General features: G+C 36.0%; 1 protein-coding gene across 1 annotated transcript in view; it reads right to left on the reverse strand.

The window, feature by feature from the left end:
• Positions 1 to 3,786: 3,786 nt before the first annotated feature.
• LOC115450126 (paired box protein Pax-1) overlaps positions 3,787 to 22,079 on the reverse strand; it is a 31,468-nt gene continuing 13,175 nt past the window's right edge. The window contains exons 2-5 of the mRNA XM_030178110.2: positions 9,481 to 9,634; positions 8,358 to 8,490; positions 7,072 to 7,317; positions 3,787 to 6,445 (exon numbers count right to left, since the gene is read on the reverse strand). Coding sequence (XP_030033970.1) covers positions 6,356 to 6,445; positions 7,072 to 7,317; positions 8,358 to 8,490; positions 9,481 to 9,634 — 623 coding nt within the window. The 3' untranslated portion in view covers positions 3,787 to 6,355. The remainder of the gene's footprint in view (positions 6,446 to 7,071; positions 7,318 to 8,357; positions 8,491 to 9,480; positions 9,635 to 22,079) is intronic.

Below are 22,079 nucleotides of genomic sequence, written 5' to 3' on the forward strand. Positions count from 1 at the left end.
TGCAATGTTTATTTCTGCCGCCAAGCAGCAGCAAGTAGTTACTGTTGCGTTCCGAACTCCACGAAGGAGTAGGTAGAGGTGCTAATTCACAAATTGCAGACTCTGGGCTGATACTGAGAAGAAAAACTCAATCTTGTTCTGCCATAAAGACAATGCCGATATGTGAAGCACCAATGATAATTTAGCACAATTGGTGTACGTTGTTTTATTTCAATTTTTTATTGAATCGAACGTAGGACCTCATTTTTGTCAGAGTAGACGTAAGAGAGATGATCTTCGGCCTCCATAAACAGGCCTCCAGGTGGTTGGTAGACGATGGCCTAGGTACCGTGCAAAAAAACCGCTATAGTTTGCTGTGCCATGCACGCTTATCTCCATTTCATCAGAGATCTCATTCCTCGGTCTGTGAGAAGCTATGCTCAAAAAGAGACTCCAGCAAAGTTTGTTGTTCCATATACGTGCGAACCCCGCGACCTTTCATATACGGAGAGAAAGTAGAAAAGCCAAGTTTTAGTTGGTAGGACCATTTAGATCGGCAATCATGCCTAAAAAGATTTCCGCGTGTTAATAAGGGCCTCATCATTGTCATAGCCTGAGTACCCGTTCCCCGCGTCTCGGGTAGCACGTAAAAACGTTTGTCCTGGGCCTGATCTCTCTCCGGTCATGTCGGGTTGTCGTCTCACCGGTCTATAAGTGAAGGAACAGAGAGTGCACCTGTGTATTACGCATACACTCAGCACTATAATATCTCCTGCGTACTTGACTGATTTCCTTTGAGATGACTGAAATTCGGCTTGGAGGGATTCACACTACACTCTCACTAAATTATTAAGACTATATGTAATGAAATTAAAACTGAGTACAGCGCCATAAATCAACAAAATATATTCTTAATTTTATTGCGTTAAGAAACAAAACATCAGAACATCAATCATGTAATTTTTTGTCAAAGCGATGACACCGTGCCTCGGTGAATATTTCAAACCGTGAGGTCACAAAAACAATGCGCAGTTTGGTGTGGGATGCTGCCATCCGCATCGGATCGTTGCTTTGTCGGCGCGGCGGCTCGGCGGTGTAACGTGACACGCGGCCGGCACGCCCCGGGTCGGGGTTCGAACTCCATGAACTAGGATTATGTGGCGCCAAAAGGACAAAATGTGGTTTTGTTTTGCAGAATTTAGATTTTGCCAATTTTTTTAATTTTAGTAAAATCTGATTTAAAACTAACAATTACGTCAATACAATTGCATTAAAAGTAAGTAAACAAACCGTTATAAAATTAACTTGGTTTTCCCTAAACTTCAATAGATTGCCATTGAGTATGCTGAGAAGTAAAATACTATTGGATTAACCCTTAACTGCGACTACTGGATATAATAAGACTTAACATATCATGTCTCAGGATGGCGAGCGCAGTGGAATACCAAACAATACTTTGTAATTCAAGATCTAGGGTGGTGTTTCTGCTGTTTATTGGCGGTCGTATCGCTTACCATTAGGCGAAAGGCAAGCTCGTCTCGTCATTCAAAGCAATAAAAACAAGTTTATAGCTAACTTGCTGCTGCGGTACGCAATCACCTATCGCAACACAACATACATATTACCTGCGTAAATACGACACATAAGTCGCCATTCAAATTACGTTTCTAACTTAGGTACATTACAACATACGGCAGAGTAATTAAACAGTTAAAACAACTTCGCCTATGTACAGTGTAATACGCCAAGTTATGTAATAGAAACTATGTTTCTAGGTAATAGAGCCACACTCTAGCCCGGTAATTAATATTAACGTAAAGAAAATATATTCTCTTTAATAGAATTGAAATAGAATTGATGCTGGTACATGCATTTTAAAAAAATAATTTTTCTTTTTATAATTTGATGGTAAATGTCAACAGTAAATGAAAATACATGATATGTATTACATTAGCTAGAATATTCAAAAAGTAAAACACTATGTTAAGATCTCAAGTTACAATATTTGTCACTGTAACATTGATTTATTTTAAATATTTAATATTAAATGTTGATTAGTAGTGCGTTTGCGACATCCGGGAATCATTCATTGCTTCTGCATAATATGTATGATGAATTTTGGGACGTTTTTTAAGTCCATAGCGGTTATTTCATGCCACTACACGTCATTTGTACAGTTGAAACAGTGTGGGCGCGTTAGCCGTTCAGTTTGTATTTAATTATGCGCCGACGCGAAAGCCCGAGCACATTGCGAACGGCCAGCGGTCGGCAGTCGGCAACTCGTGGCGTCCAATGTCATTTTAACAGCCGTTCTGGCCTCACAGGGCTGTTACCACAGCATTCCACGAGAAGACAGTCAATATTTTGAGCCTGTATGATCTTTAGTTTCTTAGCTCTAATAATCTTTAAGATTTGAGAAGGGGAAGAGGTTTTTGCGGCAGTTAATGAAGTTAATAGCTCAATAGGCTTCTGCGTACCACGTATTAATAATTGAATAACTTATTTGGTTCAATTTTGATATGATGTTTATTTGTGATGATTCTATTTAAGATAATCCATAGATTTACCAACGTTTGTGTAATGTGCTAATGGCTGGATATATTGTCAAATATCATTATGTAAAACCTTTTTCATGGCCGACGGAGTTTATAAGAACTTCGAACTTTTTTTTGGAGTAAAATACATATACTTATGAAATTTGGAGAGTTTTTAACAATACCAATCAGCTACCTATTTTAGTTTTAAATATGTATTAAGCTTTATTATTTTAATAGCGATTTTAGAATTCTATTATCAGTGTCAAAAGTTATTAAAAAAGTATAATATTATGAAACTAACAAATTAATTAAAAAGTCCACATTCGATGACAACGAAATTGTAGACCTGAATTTGATGAAGATACACATTTTATAATAAAAGCTTTTAGTTAAACTGTTGTAAATGTAAATAAATAATATTGAAATAATCGTGTTTCAATTGGCGGCCCTGCTCGGAGTATTTTTTGTGTGGGGCGCGCGTTTTTGCAAGCGCTCGGCGGCGGCGCGGACGTCGGCGGTCATAAAATTTTGTTATTAATACAGTAAAATTTCGGATTATACGAAACAAAGCAAGGATTTAATTGGTGGTCGATGTGTGCGTGCGTAATATCCGTTCGGTTATTGTTTTCGTCTGTAAACTCGAGCGGAGGCGTCGCGCGACTCGCGCGCACGGGAATCAATTAAACACTGAATTTTTAATGAAAACTGATTTGTTCCTTTTATGAATATCCTTTGTGTTCGCCGCCAGTAACATTTTGAGGGAGCAAAGACTATATGCTTTTTTCTAAATATATTAAATTTCAAAAAAGGAGGTATTGTACTTATGCTATACTTTTAAAATTGTTGGTTATTATAAAATTATAATTACGAATTCTATTAACATTGTTTTAATTTATATTTTTTTAAATTCTTAAGCCTATGAACAATGTTTGACCATAAACTTTACAAATATCATGTAATTTTTTTATAACATACATATAAATTTTTTAAAGAATATTATGTCTTTTTGAAAATGTATCAATAAATTCACAACTCCTTTAACCTCATTCAGAAACATTTTTAAATGTTTATTTTTCCAATTTTCCTCCAAAACATACATTATACTAATACTCTGAACATCTATAGGATCCATTTAGATGAAAATTGAAGCCCTCTTGTGTATTTTTAATAGAAAACACTAAATATATATGAGCTAGGAATCGAACTTAGTTCAATTTAGTTACACTGCCATAGACCAATGACCCAAATGCAGTCAAAATAAAAGTCGATATAATAGAACAAACCAATTTATTAGCACTTCACTTATCACCACGTTATCGCCTCTACTCATACATACTACATTATAAATAATCACCATACATTTTTACACTAATAGATTCATATACAATTATATTTCCGTGTTGAAATCACAATTGATATTTGTGGCCGGTAATAGCCTATTCACATTCAGTGATAATAAAATGCTTTCAACCGAATTACAATTTCAGTTTGGTTTGACCGAATTCTGCCACCGAAAAAATATTAAATGTTTCGCGACATTTACCACTAATATTTCTACGTAACCTTGAATACAATTTAAGACGATACTAAATTTTATACGTTACGGAAAATATATGTAAATTTTTGAAAATGGAATTCCGCCGGCTTTTCTAGAAATGAGGACCAAACACGGTCAAAGTCCAAATTAAATTATTATTGTTTTGATATAAAATAAGAACGAAGAGTAAAAATACAATTAATTATTCATGAAGAAAATGACATAAAAAATAATAAGCAAGTTGAATAGTTAACGGTTTAGTATTGTATTAAATAAAATAATTGTGAAATGATTCTGTACAATTTACATTATAATACGTTTTGAAAAACATTTTCATATAAATATGTATTTAAGTAGATTGCTATTAAGAAATTATTTGCCAATACGTTTTAGTAGCTTCGAGGAGAATTTATTATTAAAAATAAAAGAAACAAGGTCGATGGTTAGCCTGGCTAATTATCCGCTTAAAAAAAGTTGAAATATAACACAGAAACATAAAGGTTAAATACTCTAGTGTTTAGCATACATAGTACAGTAAAGATGTAAAAAAAATCTAGTTTGCACTATTCTTTACTCTGACTCGTCACTGCTCCGTATTGCTTAAAATCAGTTAATATGCTATTGAAAGACATTAATAAATTAACCATAAGCTATTAACACCAATGAGCAGTTATGGTACACATTAATCTTACCAAACTCAGAGAAAGGAAAAACTTATATAACTACAGAGACGTGACTTTATTGCAGCTCTATATATGGATGTAGATACGTAATAAGGACCCAACCCACAGTATGGTCGAAAATGAGCAGAGTACGCCAAATTATTTATAGTCTATAAGGTCTATATTGTTAATAAAAATATCGTAGTCAAAATATGTTTATTTAAACTTTGTATTAAAAAAATATAAAACAGGATATCAATGAGCAAAAATATGATTTAAACTTCAATCTTTACTATTTCAAAAGTGTCATTTTGTAGCCTGGATCCTTTTTGTGTATCTACGTCCAATTTTACTGTCCAAGTCCAAACTAGTTAGTCGAGCTCTTGACTAATAAGATCGATCATCCATCCGTATAATATAGCGCCGGCCTTAAATGAAATTGAAATAAGGAAGGACGTGCAGGTTTGTGGCTTTAGAAGTCTTATTCAGCATAAGATATATCGTATAAAATACAGTTCCCAACAGAAGTATGTGAGAAATAGTTGATTTACAACTAGTTATTGTCCCTGAACGAAGTATCGGCATTTCGTATGTACAAACTAGATACAAACGGAATATAAACCTAACACTGGCCTGTTTACTCTGTGGCATCAGACAGAGTGATATTGCTTACATAATTTGCTGGATAAGTATATATGTATTATAATAGGCAGTCACCATTGTGCGCAAATCATCAGAAACACAGTTTTTCAAAATATCAATAGATCGGCCGATAGACCCACAATCCCCTTGATTTCACAGTCATATTCTAAGAACTAGATTACATCTGAACTTGCCCTTTTAGATTAGCACCGGAAGCCAACGGGCAATAGTCTGACTACGAACGTCGCAGGTTCAGCGACGGGACAGCATCTGATTGATACTGCTATTATATATTAGTTTAAAATGCTCATAACTTCAACTACCCTTAATATAATACATAATGTCTATAAACAAATAAACTATTACTTACATATTTACACTAAAATAATACTTTTTAACTAAATCTAGTTCGTAAATGTTAGTTTTATTGTTAATATTTTAAATCACATCACGAAACCCGTCCGATTGGGATATTTAAATAACGTCTAAGATGTAACCTCTCTACAATTTTGTAATAGCGTGGAACATTTTATTCTTTATGACATCTTTCTAGGGTAAGTACCCTGTGAAAGTGAGCGTAGTAAAAAAAACATGTTTTAAACGGGATACATCACTAATCAAAGAGATTTGCAAGAAATAAACAAGAATAAAGTAATTATTACAGAAATAGAGACATTATCGCAATTTAAAAGATTATAAACAGCGACTTAAAAATTATAATTAACACGTATGACCCCAAGAATGTGAATATATTATTCGCAGCATATTTACATGAAAAACAATTAAAACTAACTACAATATAAACAAGAAATAATCCGATATAAACATAACCTCAAAAATGCGTTAGCACTGGGCACATTGCACTTTACCTTTAAACACGCCTTTTGTCAGACGCGAATCTTTAGCACTTTTAAAATCCATAAGTCACATCACTTCACTATCACTGGTGATCACTTTAACAGTCACGGGGGGTCAGTGGGCCCCGGGGGTCGTAGTTGTCATAGAGCGTGCGCATGCGTGTGGTGCGCGGGCGGCTGTTGGTGTGGGTGGGGTAGAGCGTGCGGATTGCTCGCTGCATGCTGACGGCCCTGGGCAGAAACAAAATAGCCAATGCTATATATTCATAGTCAACCTTTAAATTAAAGTTTATAACTCGTAATTCCTAATACTTTTAATTTAAGTAAGTATTTGTTTGTGAGGGACGCTTTGGATATACACCAAAGTTCTGTCTATTACCACCAAGCTGTGTGCTATTGCTTCCATATACATAATTTTGTTTTAGATGACATGAAGAAGGTATTACAATAAGGTACATTTACTCGGCATTTTAAAGCTTAACCTTACATTATTGAAGTTCTGGATGGCAAGAGTAATTTATAAGTAATTTATAATTCGCTTTACTTTTACAATCAGCTGTGTAAACGTGCACATAAAACTTCGCTCATCAGTTGATACTCTATGTGTACTCAACTCCGCTTACCATCAGGTGCAGTGGGGTTACAATACCATGCCCATATTAAACCTTTAAAAGATTAGAAATAAGTTTCTTAATTATACTTGTAACAATAATAAAATAATAACAGCCCTGTATTATATACACTCCTTTGCCGAGCACGGGCCTCTACTACCGAAAGTGGTCTTTAATCCACCACGTTAGTCTACTGCGAGTTGGCAGACTTCACGCAACCTATTTCTTAAGAGAATCGCATCGTACCTGGAGATAAACATAATAGTCGTAAGGCTGGTGCAGCGGCCAGCAGCGCTGCGGCGGCACGGAGTAGAGCGGCGGGACGGGGTACAGCGCGCCGCCGCCGAGCTTGTTGCGCAGGATGCGGCTGATGCTCGACACCGACGGCACGTTGTACTTGTCGCACACGCCGTCCGCGAGCAGCCGGTCGCGGATTTCCCACGCGAATATACCCGGGTCCTTCGCCTTTAACTGCTTTATGTAGGACACCACCTGAAAACATACGTTCGTGAATTTTTTGTACACATTTGTGATAAAAACTTTCCTATTGCTAAGCTCTATGACTATCAAACAGTAACAGAACCATAACTATGAATAACAACGGTCTCTATGATATGGATTTCTATTCATCATCCTTTGATATTTTTTCCATTTCCATTGACTAATATCCTTTAAACCAGAACACTATAACGCTTGCTAATGCTTCACGACGGATAGTGATGATACTTTCTACCTACCGAGTAAACTTTGACATAACGGACCCAATTAATTAATATTATGCAAAATTTTTGTTACATAAATATTGAAATAATTAAAAGAGATAAAGGATCGTACATTGTATTTACTTCCCCATTACACTCAGCGTTCAACGAGCCCCAAGCTCTGTGATCTAACAAATAAATCAGCAACAAAGCAGCATCAATTTAACAACAGTACGTCAGTTGTAATCAGTGGTGTTGGCAGCCGCCGTGTGCCGAGAACAGCTCACGTAATAAATAGTAATTATATTTAACAGGACGAACTAGTTCGTGATCCATCTCTGTCTATCTGCGATTGTTGATTGATGTTCAGCTGCATTCGATGTCGAGGCAGGTATGAATGAGCGATTTGTCATTATCTTTGAATTTTGATACTTTATTTTAATGAAGTAACTTACGCAATTTATGTCTTTTCATATTTGTGAAAGAGTTTCAGCATCGTTTAGTTCCAGGTAAGAATGCGTTCAAGAAACAAACTTATAATCAGTGGCGGCTCTACACGAACGCGAGGCCCCAGGCGAAACCAAAAGAAACAGACGCGAGGCCCCGGGCAGAGTAAAAAAACGTTCCCCTGTTTTAACAGTTTCGTCGGTAAGAACTCAAAGAAAAGGTCCTGCGAGGCACCGCGCGAGGCCTCTGTAAGCGCAAGGCCCCGGGCGGTTGCCCGGTTCGCCTCCCCCAAAGGCAGCATCTGCTTATAATAGTGTAAATAGTTAAGATAGCATAAGCAAAAGGTCATTCAAGCGCTTAGTAGAGACTATTGTTGTAACATGCCTTAGGCGTGGTGACCCTGGGCTTGGAGCCGCCGATAGCGCCGGGCAATATGGAGCCGGTCTCGTGATACCTCGCCAGGATCTTGGACACACACCCGTGTGACACTCGTAACTGCCTGCTGATGTCGCATGGCCTGCGCACAGAAATATAGATGTGAGTTGTATTTATTGAAGAGGTGTGACTTGTGAGGATTGGGCATTATGCAGTGCTAAGCGGCACCTGTTATGATTTTGATAATTTTTAATCCACCTTGTGTTAAGTAAGCTAAATACGTGATAACTTCTATAATCACCGCCGCACAACGCGCTTTTTGTCATTGCTTAATCCACCTACCTTATAAAGTTACTAATACGTGATTTAATTACCCGATCTCTGGAAACGGGCATTTGGATGACGTATTTCAAAATACTATGCACGGGTTTTCTAAATTTACCTAATACAAGTCATCTTTACATAGAATTATGATGTAAACTCCCGTGGCGAAAGGTGAAATTTTTCGATAGGGAATACTAATATGCATAATTGCGGTCTGCAAATCGTTCTAATGATAGTTAGATTCTACATAAATTGTACACGAAGGGAAGCCGCAGAAATTGTGTTATATCAACCCTTCGCCACTTAACTAACCTCTACGCATTAGCAACAAGTAGTTCAGAATCTGATTTTCATTCTGGTTTATTATAATATTCATCATCATTAGCCGCAGTTCACTGCTGAATATGGGCCTCCCCGAAAGATTTACAGATCGACCTATTGCAAGCGGCCCGCACCCAGCGACGTCCTACGACTTTTATTGGCTCATATGTCCACCTCGTGGGGGACGTCGGTTGCTGCGCTTGCCAGTTCGTGGCCTACACTCTAGTACCTTCTTTTAATATTAAGAAGGTACTATTAGTAAGTAGAAAAGCAAAGTTTTTGGTTGGTTTTGAAACACTGAACGATAATGACGACTACAACATTCAAGGCATTATGAATTATTAATGAGTTTAGAAAAGATAGATTGCAGTTCATTTCAAGCGTTCAAATTACGACACTAAAAGTTCTTTTACTTTTCTACCTGTATCTAATACTATCAACACATTAGAAAATACATCAGTCTAGTAAATAAAGAACAAAGAATCACCTGATCCCAAGCTGCGCCAGTTCCACAATCCGTAACCGCACGGCGTTGGGCAGCGGCCGCCCGTTCACGAACACGCCTCCGAGCTGGTTCACCTCGCCGTATTGTTGGCTGCCTGCGCCCACGCCGTGGTTGCCCATGGCCGTCGCGCTTGGATCTAGACAAACATTACGTATTTAGTAACTGTGTACAGTTAAGATACATAACATTATCGGATATTGCATATTTGAGGGCGCTATGTTAATAACAATTATAATCTATAGACATGTAAATAGGATAATAAAAGTCATCTTTGAAATTGTGAAGACAATACCTAATATTCGAGAGACAATTAAAATTAATATACGAATATCAGTTTTATTTCAATACCTAATATGTAACTATACCATGTAATTTTGCTTATTTCTAAAGCTTCTTCAAGTATATTTTTGTTCATGTTTAATACAACTCTTAGTATGTTAAACACTTGCTTTTGCTCGCAGTTCCACCCACGTGAGTGTTTTCCGGAATTGTAAGTAGCCTATTTCCTTCCTGGGGTCTTCAACTATCTCCAAAACAAATTTCATTAAAATCCGTTGATTCGTTTTTGAGTTTATCGCATTAGGTGCAGGAATTAATTCGCGGCCTCCCATTTTTTCATAGACTATCAATAAAAACGATTTAAACTTTAAAACAATCAGTTGTATTTAGCAAACAACATGTAACTCTAGTTTAACACAACCATCTCAGCCGGTGCGAGCACGGAATTAGTGTCAGAGTGGCTGACGTCAGCAGGCGCGCCACCCGACACCACTTTGAAGTGGTCACCGCCACCGCCGCCAGCGCCACCTCGCGTTCCTTTTGTGCGGCTCGTAAAACTGTTGCCTTGTTAAAATATTTCCCCGATTAATTTGACATTGTTTAATTTATTGTGACTGGATTTTTGTAAGATTAGCTGGTGGGTGGTGAGAAATACTGCCGGGGTTTGATTTTGACAAATCTTTTGTGTTATTTGTTGTGTTGGTCGATATATTTTACTACTTGAAGATCATGAAATCGTTATGGAATACTTTGTTAATCTAATATTATTATATTTTATGGGTATTTAAAAGTAAATCCAAAATGTCCGAAACACCGTTCCGGAATAAAGCTTAACGTGGAAAATATTAATTACACATTTACCAAATTCAACATTGTATTTAAGGTAGGTCTTCATTTGTAAACTATGAACTTTATTTGATAATAAACACATCTCTATACCTAACATTTACAACCGAAACGATAAATCATTAGAGCATAAAACATTAGAGTCCTCGTATTTTGAAAACTTTAAAACGTACATCAATAAATCATCTCAACACTGCTGAGCTATCATATTCCTCATTAGTAGCATTAGTTCCCTTCACGTCAACAATCCAAATTAGTACCAAACGCGACTCAGACTCAGATCGCGTTGCATCCGTCCAATAAACGTCAGGCGGACGTCAAATAAACGTCACGCGTACGTCACCGTAACAGTTCGTTTGACACACGATACTCGCCGGTGACACGAGGCGGCAGGTGACGCGAGGATAAGTTCGCAGATATGAATGGATTCATGTGACGGTAACCTTTACTCGCTATTGCGAGGAAATCTGTTCTCGCTAAAGTGGAGATTAAATATGATCTCTTGAACTCGATTTTAGTAGACATTTCGTCAACATGACAGTCATTCGTCCAATTTCGCTGTCTTACTATTACAAAGTCCTATGTTTATTTTTAATAAGTCCGTCCCGTGACCATGAAGGCTGCAAAACGTCAGGAGAAATTAATAATATAAATAACCATGATAAAATCCGTAAATAGTTTTATTTCAATGAGATTTAAAATTTGTATGTTGCTAAAAATTAGAAACGAATCAGTTCATGGTTCCCCGCCTTATTTATCTTTTGGGATTATTGCAAATTGTCTTCGAGAAAGAATTACAATCACGTGACATATAATGTAACTTGTACATCATATAACATAGAACCTTGTAAAAGTGAGCCAGTGACTGATTGGAAAATTAACCCTTACTTATACGTACAAAATTATATCATTTCTTAACGGAAACCTATTAATGAATTTAACACTTGACAAAAACAAAGTGTGAAAATCCCGCGTTCTGCCATTAGTCTGACGGCGACAGACAAAACGACAAACCGATACAATCGCGACTCCTCGCTCGTTGTACAAATTGCAGAACAAAACGCTTGACTAATGGACACGTCCTTACAGGCAGGAACAATGTCCTTACTTTGTATGAGTGTCATGAACATATTTAGTCACAAGATGTGGATGATTTTTTAGTTCAAATTGTTTTTCAACGTATTTTTGGTCTTCATAAGAGTAGAGAGAGTTAGTTTCAGTAACAGAATAGGTAATATCTCTAACGCCTCCTTTATATTACTTTACCTTTGTGCTACATAATTAGTTTATTGAAGGTTAAGATAAAAAAAATAAACATTAATTCGTCTTGTAAAAATAAAAAATGTATTCACATCTTTTAAAAGTTGCTTTTTTGAATGTCGAATTTAGACTAAGTAATCTATATGACACATACTTCTTGGCTATATAGACCTCATTCATAATTAATAGGTTACAAACCTATAAATATCCAGTTATGTACGCATAAAAAGCGTTCCCCTGTCCCCTATAAATGTCAGTGTCATCGCATCGAGCGCCGGCGGCGTTTGTTTGAGCGGTAGCGATGGGCGGAGCCGGGGCTCTCTCCATGTGTTACTTTACACATGCCGACAACACAAAAATATGAGAACCATGTATTTCAAATCATTATTTTTTACTAGGGTACAGATCGCGTGCTTTATTCGAAATCCCTCTGCCTTAGGGTTCTAGTCTTATACTGGTGGTAGGTCTTTCATATACGATACTCCGCCTGGGTAAGCTCGCAATGTCGATTTCTGCCGCCAAGCAGCAGTATATATTCACTGTTGTGTTCCGGTTTAAAGAACATTGTAGCCAGTGTAACTACTAGATAATAAGACTTAACATCTCATGTCTCAGGATGGCGAGCGCAAAGGATAATCAAAAATACTTTGTAATTCAAGGTTTTGGATGGTGTTTCTACTGTTTATGGGCGGTCGTATCACTTACCATCCAGCGAACAGCAAGCTCGTCTCGTCATTCAAAGCAATAAAAAAATCTTTTATTTTATTCCTGTTAAGTTTAATTTCGGGAATTGTTTCTTTATTAAGTGTAAATGATAAATTTATTTTTAACCGTTACTTGTAATAAGTCTGCGGAAGTGTATAATTATAAATAAAATTATAATACTGCAGATATTAGCAAAGTTATTAGTTACCTATACATTACGATCATTTCCGTGTCGACCCAAGTGGTGCGTCCCCTGCTCTGTATTTCGGGAAATTCATGTATTCTGAATAGAAACCACACAAATACTAATAATCTACAATGCCCGATGTCTGGATAACGCTAAATGTCGATTGTAATATAGGGCGATTAAATACAAAGGTCGAGCTCCCAAATACATGATAAACGATAGAGCACGTGCATTAACTGTTTATAAATATCATTTACTTGAACATTATGAACAGGGCCTAAAGCCTAAAATAAGTATATGTTCTATTCGTCTTTGCCCAGCGGTTGCGCAGGAGCACGTGTGTCGCAGTTTTTGCCGGTTCCCTGAACAAAGCCAATACGTCATGCCACATCAAAGGGTTGCGTTGGAGTTTCAGGGAATAGTCATGTGTTAAGATCTGCAATGTCAGTTCAAGGATTTGTGTAGGCATTATAAGTTCTGCCTTTTTAAAAAAAGATTACACTAACTTGCATGCCAAAGCACCAAAATTTTTAATAATATAAACTGCAAGTTATTGTACTACGTTTAAACTCCAAATAAGTATAAAAGTTTAAGTTGCATAATGGGCGGCTATTATCTGGCTACAGCATCTTCAGTGCTCGGGTATGCCTAGTAAGAAACAGAATAGACAAAACTCATATGCATCCAGAACACCTATTACAGTTTTAATGTCATCGTGATCAGACGGGTCACAGTCAAACAACGACGCCTTTCAGCACGTTTCTAAAAGCGTTAAAGATAAAAACCGTGTAAATGTAAAGCGGTAACATTTGTCGTAATAAAACGAACAGCGTGTAGAGCTGGCGAAATTATTTACGATATGAGAAAACTTTGATATAGGAGCCGCTGATCAACGCATTAGCGGAACTGACGGTAGGGATGCACCGCGTCGATATCGAGGTGGGTGCGAGTTTTTACTAGTTATTTGAAATTATGTTATTCCATATCGATGTTTTATTTTTATCTGTTTTTCTTGTTCTGTTGGGTCGGGGCAACATTCTTTTTCAAGCATGTGCAAATTATTTGGCTTAGTTTTTACCCAATGTAAACACACATTATCAATCCTCTAATCAATTAAAAGACACACACTCACGCCTTGTATTTCCGAAGAAGAAGGGAAAGGAACCCACTTTTCGCCGTATGTATTCCGTCTCAGGATGTAAGGAGAGCGAGGACAGCGTATATCGAGCCCTAATTGCAGACTACGAGCTGGTACTGAGTCAAAAACCCAATACCACTTTTGCTGACCGAGCAACGAATCCGAGACCTCAGCACAGCAGTCGTACTCAGTATATAACTATGGGACCAAGGCAGTTGAGTTATTTGATTAACATTGCGTATATTATTTATATTTTTATTGTAGTTACATTGATTAATGTTTTCATAGATTTTATTAATTTGTTATTATTCGTACAGTTATTGGTCAATGAACTGTATCATTTAAAAAAGATAAAAACAAATTATACCTTTTTATCTAATATCTACTTTAATAGAAGTATAAACTACCATTTAACATAAACAAATCTATTTATGGTTTACCCAGAGCATGACAACATAATAATTATTATTTATGTTGATAATCAAGATTGATATAATATGTAAATTAAAATAAATAAACGCCTTCAAAATATTTTGATGTTACTACACATACGAGTACCTACATCTGTTAACAGTTGCCTGATAGCATCGCGATTTCTTGTGTGAAAAATAATCACCCATCGAGATCAACACAAACATCATTACAATTACCATTCTCAGTGAACCGAAAACTACGTGCTTTATTGTTACAAACATCTAAAAAAGGAGATAACAATTTCTTGTATCTATCATTAGGAACATTCCTTAATGACTATTTTAGAGTTATCTATATTAAAGATAATGATTTCTCATGTTTACGCGAATATTAAACATTGAAATAAAACTTCTGATTCGTGTCTAAGATGAATCGTAACGCTATTGAATTTAAAAAACAAACGAATTTTAATAGAGGAATTGGTTGGAAGTTTGCACAAGCCTGAGATCCCGTTCCACATTTAATTAAATCGGAACAAAAAGACCGGCTGCCAGACTTCAAGACACTGTGAGCTCATTCTGCGTAGATCGGACCGACAACAGCTAAAAAAAAATAAAAAATCTGTAAAATGTAGGTAGATATTGCAACTTTCACTTGCGTATGACCAACACCTCAGTCCACCCCATGACTGTAACAGCTGCAATGGCTTCGAAACGTCGGGAGAAAATATTAATATAAATAACAGTGATAAAATCCGTAAATTGTATTTCAATTTATGATGTTTTTGGAGGGTGTACACTGTGCAATTAGTAGTCGACATTATTATGGCGAGAGCTGAAAGATGAACGCGCAGTCGTTTTTCGCTAAATAAGAACTAGAAATTGAATCATTCAAAGCTCAAATTTAATTAGTCGCCAAATATTTGCTATGTCGTCGCAATAGACGAACACAGAAAAGATTTATCATTGAAAAGTTGTCCATCAATGGTCATCATAATTATGCTAACATGTCTCATTTTAACAGGTATATTCGTTAACTCCGCGCGACTTGTAACTTGACGTGATAAACTAGGAACTACGTTACTATGGATTTTCATAATTTGTGTTTGTGATCGGTACCCTTTCGAACACAAAATGTAGAACCTTTTATCACCGAGCCTCGATTTGTTCGTATATATAATTACGCCAAATTAGAAGTCAAGACGCAAAGCAAGCAAAGACGCGGCGTAATGTTCAGATTAACGAAGTTTGGTTGGACTTAGCAATTAGCTGTGCATTTAGTATGGCGGAGATCGGCAAATATGTAAGCACGTCAGCGAATCCTAAGCGATGTTCACCGTCCATACATAACGAATTCAAGAATAATTCCAGAGAAAGCGGCAATTCAGGGAAAAGTGTTGTTTGATAGTATGAAAACCTCACTTGGCGTACTAAACTCAGTAACAAGTTGTCAATTGATGGTTTTTTGAAATCACCCGGGGGCTAATTCTCGCTTAATTGATATATTTGTCTACTGGATATAAGATCGAAATTGGTGCGTCGAAAATAAACCGCATTACTTAAACTCCAACATGTCGTTTGAGTATTTTTTCTATTCCTAATGTACTACTTGGACCAAGTTGTCAATTACAATATTTATATTTTTTAATCATTTTAATCTAGCTTTAATTAACAACATAATACAGCGGATTACTATATATGTCTAGAAGTAATCAACTTTGAGAAATTACTCCTGCTCTAAACTCTCAATTATTTTGTGAAGAAATTCTGTTCACGATGAATCTAATACTTTAAAAAAGGCCTTAAATTTTTCTGGGTCACTGCGCATGTCGTTGCTGTTTGATAATTTTGTGTGATATGGTTCTAATGTTGCTGATATTGAGGAAAGGTCACAGTTAATTAGACACTTGAAAATAGCAAATTGCCTAATGACAAACATATAAATATATATATTTTGTAAATATTTTGTTTTTGGTAATCTTAATGTCTCCGTGTTACTTTTTTGGGTCAAATAACAATGTAAATGACATTACTGTATCACTGACAATGCGATTATAATTATACCAAATGCTCGTGGTCCTATTTCGCACGTAAGTCACACACGACAAACCTCGACATATAGCTTTAAATTATTATAAAGTATCATATACAGTAGGCAATGTAACCTATCTTTCCCTCCATTGAATTGATATATGTCTTGATTGACGCACTTCTATCGAGACATATATATATTTTCGCATCGCTCTGAAATATAAATATATATTAAAGGTGTCGCATGTAGTTTCCTGACGTTTTCTATGGAATGATGTATTGGCATATATTGAAATATATCGTGCTATAATATACATTCTTATATTATAGCTACAATGAAGTTCTTGTGTTATCGATATAAAAACTAAATTCGACTAACAAATCCCGACTTTAATTTCAATCCGAAATGCTCTTTACGTAGCCATGGAAAATCTCAGATTATCGACTTCAAATACAAATAAACTATCGACAAATTCCCAACACAAATTCAACTCACAAAGAGGTTCTTTGAGTCATCTCTAATTGGTATTAAAAAGGGACAACCTTATGCGAAACTGTGTGACGAGACAAGGACAGGGAATTAGGCGGGAAACATCTTTCTGCCCGCGAGTTATTTATTACGCCCCTTTGACACTTCAGTGGGTGACCGTTACTAGTGTATTCAGCCTGTCTACCACAATCTTGCATCACGCCTTTGATTTTTTTCTGTAATACATCGCTTCTTTTGTTCAAGACGTCTAAATTACATGAAACAAAAAAATCAATGGATTGTTAACTATGAAAAAAATAGTTTATTTATAATACGGAACGTTTAACGTTTTCTTCGAGTCTAATGTCAGATTAATTATGGATTCTTTTAATGTTTAAATAGTTTGAAAATGTTTAAAGTATTTTGGTTTCTTTGATATGTTTGTAGGTCACGCGGGACGTACTTATTAATAAAGTATTTTTGAGGGAAATGTACGTTCTCGGCTAGGTCAAGAGAGGACGGATACAGTCTGCCTGGGTGCCTTTGCGTGAATTATTTCCCATTTTATATGTTTTTTTTTATTGCTTTGAATGACGAGACGAGCCTACCGTTCGCCCGATGGTAAGTGATCCGAGCGCCCGTGAACAACAGAAACATCATCCAACACCTTGAATTACAAAGTATTGTTTGGTATTCCACTGCGCTCGCCATCCTGAGACATGAAATGTTAAGTCTCATTATGTCCAGAAGTTACACTGCCTACAATGTCCTTCAAACCGGAACATAACAGTGACTACAGACGCTGCTTGGCAGCAGAATTACACATTGCGGTGGTACCTACCCAGGCGGACTCTCACATATGAGAAACCTACCACCAAGAAGTACAATATATAAATTATGTCAAAGAACTGAATTGCTAGGCATTCTGAGACTTTACATCTAATGTTTTAGGGTGATAAGCGCAGAGGTGTTTGTTTGTGCTTTGTAATTGAAGGTCCTTTATGGTGTTGCTACTGTTTATGGGCGGTCATATTGCTTACCATCAGGCGATCGGAATATTCGTCTTGTCATTTAGTTTCAACGAACAACATATAAATTTCATGATAGAAACAGATTAATGGTAAAATCCTGTAAATTCGCTATTAATAAAGAAAATATTTTGCTCGAGAACACGGAAATAATTGTGAATCAATTAAATTAGGCAATGACGCCAAGAACCACGTAGAGCCACATGGTGGGATGGCAATGTATTACCTAAGTAACATAACAATACGTGGACATACATCTTGTTATGGTATTGAGAGAATCTCCGAGTTCTAGTGTATGGTAGAATTGACATTTCGTTTAAGACGCTGCGCAAACTCTATCGAGTGCCCAGAACGTGCGATACTGTGTCTGTTTTTCTATGAGTGAGTTTAGGCTAGCCAGCCATCTCGGTAATATATTGCGCAAGAACTTTGTGATGAATTTATACTAGAGGCAATATATAAAAAAATTAAGTTCAGGTAAGGTATTTAAGAAAATTCAAAACACAAAATGAGAGATAGTTTGAGAAAGTTTACAAATTAATTAGCTAGAATTTCATAACCTACTTTAGTAGTATGCATCGAGGAAGGGGAAAAATAGGTAGCAGGCATATATTTGACCTCATTTATTAAAATATGTTTCAATATTCGCAAAAAAGGCGCATGTAAAAAAAGTTTTTTCCTCATTAATTATATGTATTTATATATCAATCTAAAAAAAAGCTCTTTGCACTTATCAGTTTTTATCAGAATGTTTCGTGATATGAGAAAATGGTTAAATAGGGGGTATTATCAACTGAAATGTCCTTGTTATGTTATCGTTGCGCGTGCGCATGAGAACTGTTTACGATACAGCCGACCAATGAGCGCTCACCGACGCACTAATCTACTTTCTATGTGTACCTGCCTTCGTAATATCAAATGCATTTTCACGTTTTTCTACAGCTGAATTTTACGTGCTCGTAAATACAGTAAGTACTAAGCGACACTACTAAGCTTAAAAAGTGACGTCATTGTTGCTTTTAGAAAGCTCTATTTTACGCTTGTCTGACATTAGATGTTTGATGACTAGTAATTATACCTTCAAGCCTGAATGCAACATATCTAGCATAACAGGAGCAATATGTAAGAAATAGATAACGAAACGGAGATAGATACGATGATACTACGGATTACCCTCATGAACATTCATTTGCGTACAATTTATCACTTCATATATGCCAAATTTAGCTAACAAAAAACGTGTAAAAATGTTTTAAACGTATGCCACTAATTCACACCTACTCCCCCACTGTTCTGGTAACCAATGACACCGCCGTTGCTATGGTACCCGCCCAGAGGTAAATAAACGTAGGCATATTAATATTCATCTTCATCTTCATCTTATTACACGGCTATTATTTACCTAAGTGAATACATAAATATTTGTACAATTTGAATTGATTTGACACGGTTTTTGTGGAAATTTAATAATAAAAATATGTAAATGGTAAATATATCTAGTATTTTTAGTTTGTTATGTGTTGAAATAGAATTATATGTTCTTTACAATCGGTATTAAACTGAGTTATAGTGAAGACTCGCCAACCAGCTTGTAGGTCACTTGATGTTAAGTGATTTGCAGCACTTATAAACCTTCACAATTATAGAAAAATAGTAAATTCTATAAGAAACGAAAAAGTATTCCGTAAGTCGCGATGTCTATACAAAACACGACAATGCGTTACTTTATTTCATTTTGTTCCTTTGGTCGACCCCACTTCAAGCTAGAATATCTACCCTTACATCTAACCCTGGTCGAAATTTTTCTATCTAATTTCCAAGTAATTAATAGAAACACTGACGATATACTTACAGCAACATGTGCGTGAATAATGTTGTTTTGAAATGCGATACTACCATTCTAAACAAATATGTTTTAACGCAACACTTTTGTACAAAACATTTTGTAATTTCAACGAAATGTGAACTTGAGTCTGTCATATTTTATAAAGTCACTTTTATACATCATATTTGTATTATTTTTCTTAGGTTCGTATTTAGAAACTTTACTCAGCTAAATACGGAGCAATACTTTGATAATAAGTCTGTTTCTCAGTGGTTTCGGCATGACAATCTTTATTGTGCATAGGCATACGAGCGATATGATTTGCTAATATTGTGATACAACATTACTTCAGTTGCTGGTGAGATAAACAAAACCGAACACAATAAAATAAAACTTTAGAATTGCCGAATACTACGCGTTCGGGCGCACTGTGGCTTCTCATAGTATTGTTCGTGAATTGGGGTTTTAGACAATAGGTATTGATTTTGAAATAAACTCTAAACCACTTATTAAAGGTTTATGTATAGTCGTGGTAACATTAAAATCGCCGATACAATTTCCTATCGAAGTTTGGTGACACGGGTAAATTGGTAAAGCTTCACAAAGTAGTGCGTTTGATGGTGTTTGCGGTTGGTGGCCGGTCGAGAGCCCTCGTGGACCACACAGCGCGACAGCGGCCGACAAACGCCGCCGCTTCGCAAACATCGCTACCGGCTCACGACCCGCACCGCACGGTAGTCTCAAATATATTTATAAATATTATTATATTGACTACTAGAAGGGTTAATGTTTCGAATCTATTGATTCCAATTAAGATCTATACCGCACAATATAATTCAACATATTTTATTAACAAGGATAGTGTGTCGTAAATATTGATTTGAATGAAGACCTAATCCGCTCTTGAGGGTGTTTATTGTGATTTATAATGTACTATAAAAATATTTATCGTTCTATATTAAAGTTATTTTAGCAAAGAAATGTTAAGTGAGTTTAAAAAACATTGGAATTCATTTAGATTTACATGAAACCATTTTTATGAGGTGCTGTATAATTTACGCGGTGTGTCCAGGTCACTGAAATTTAGGCCATAAAGATATCAGCTGAATTATAAAATTTAAACTTATTCTAATGCGCACTTCACGAATTCATCTGTTTACGTATTTACGCAACAAATGTCACTGCGCATTTATATTTTTGTTTCAACTACAATCACTTTATTGGCTTTCCTTATCACACCAGACTCTTCTCAGACGACATTACGACACACAAAACTAGTTCAATGACTATTAATATCTTCCCTAAACATTCTATTAATAGAAAATAAAAACAGTTTTAGTCCACAAAGTTGATAAGGTATCGACGAACCGGCCATCTAGCGATGTCACATATATTTGCGAAGGGAACCGGATACAATCAATATATTTATCTCTACAGTTTGGATGTTGATTGGTGGTCAATTAATTTAATGTGATAAGTGAGAAAAATAGCAATTAGTAAATAGGGTACTGCCCTTTGTTTGATATTACATTATTTAACGGAAATACGAATCAAAACGATTACATTAAAGAGAGTTTGTTGAACTTTAGTAGTGAGTAATCTATGGAACTATGAACCGATCTCCGAAGTTCCTCACTCCTAGGAATAATGTTTTTGAGTAACATAGGCTATTATTTATATTAATTTTAAAATAGGTATTTTATTGTAATGAAAGTTGTAATAACAATTTTCATTTTCAAGACAGAGTCTCGAATAACTTAACTTGTAGTTTCAATTTACAGGTGCGCATGAACCTGGCTTCTGGTATTTTATTTGTTATAAATAAAATCTAAATCATTCGTTTTTTATTTGTGTTTAACGAAAAGGTACATTACAATTCTTTTTTTAGTATCGTAAAGCAACTGCGCACGCGCACGTATGTTAAGTATGATTTTAAAATACCTAAAAAACACACGTTGAATTAAAACTATAATACTTAACGATATAAATTTTGGAGAAAGCAAAAGTGACTGTTTCTTGAATATATAGTTTTTTTTATATTCGAGCACGACAAACTGTCCCCTCTGCATTTCATGGCAGGTCCAGTAGACTGTTGACGGACGACAAACAATTATCCCGCTGTAGTGGATACAATTACGCCGGTCTGTTTGAACCAGATATACTTAGGCTGATCACGGAACGCGACACGCTCACGTGGACCATGGCGGGTTTAAAACCTCGTGTACTGTAATCGCTAACCGTACAGATACATATATCATACTACAAGCAAAATAAAATATAGTTATCTCTCTCGCACACGCAACAAAGCGATGACATCTCCCGAAAATTCTTTTATTATAACATTTAGGCAATCTATTGTTCGTTTGATAATGCTATATTACTCTACCGTCAACACATGAG

Source organism: Manduca sexta, chromosome 13 (assembly GCF_014839805.1).
Source record: "Manduca sexta isolate Smith_Timp_Sample1 chromosome 13, JHU_Msex_v1.0, whole genome shotgun sequence".
Lineage (NCBI taxonomy): Eukaryota > Metazoa > Arthropoda > Insecta > Lepidoptera > Sphingidae > Manduca > Manduca sexta.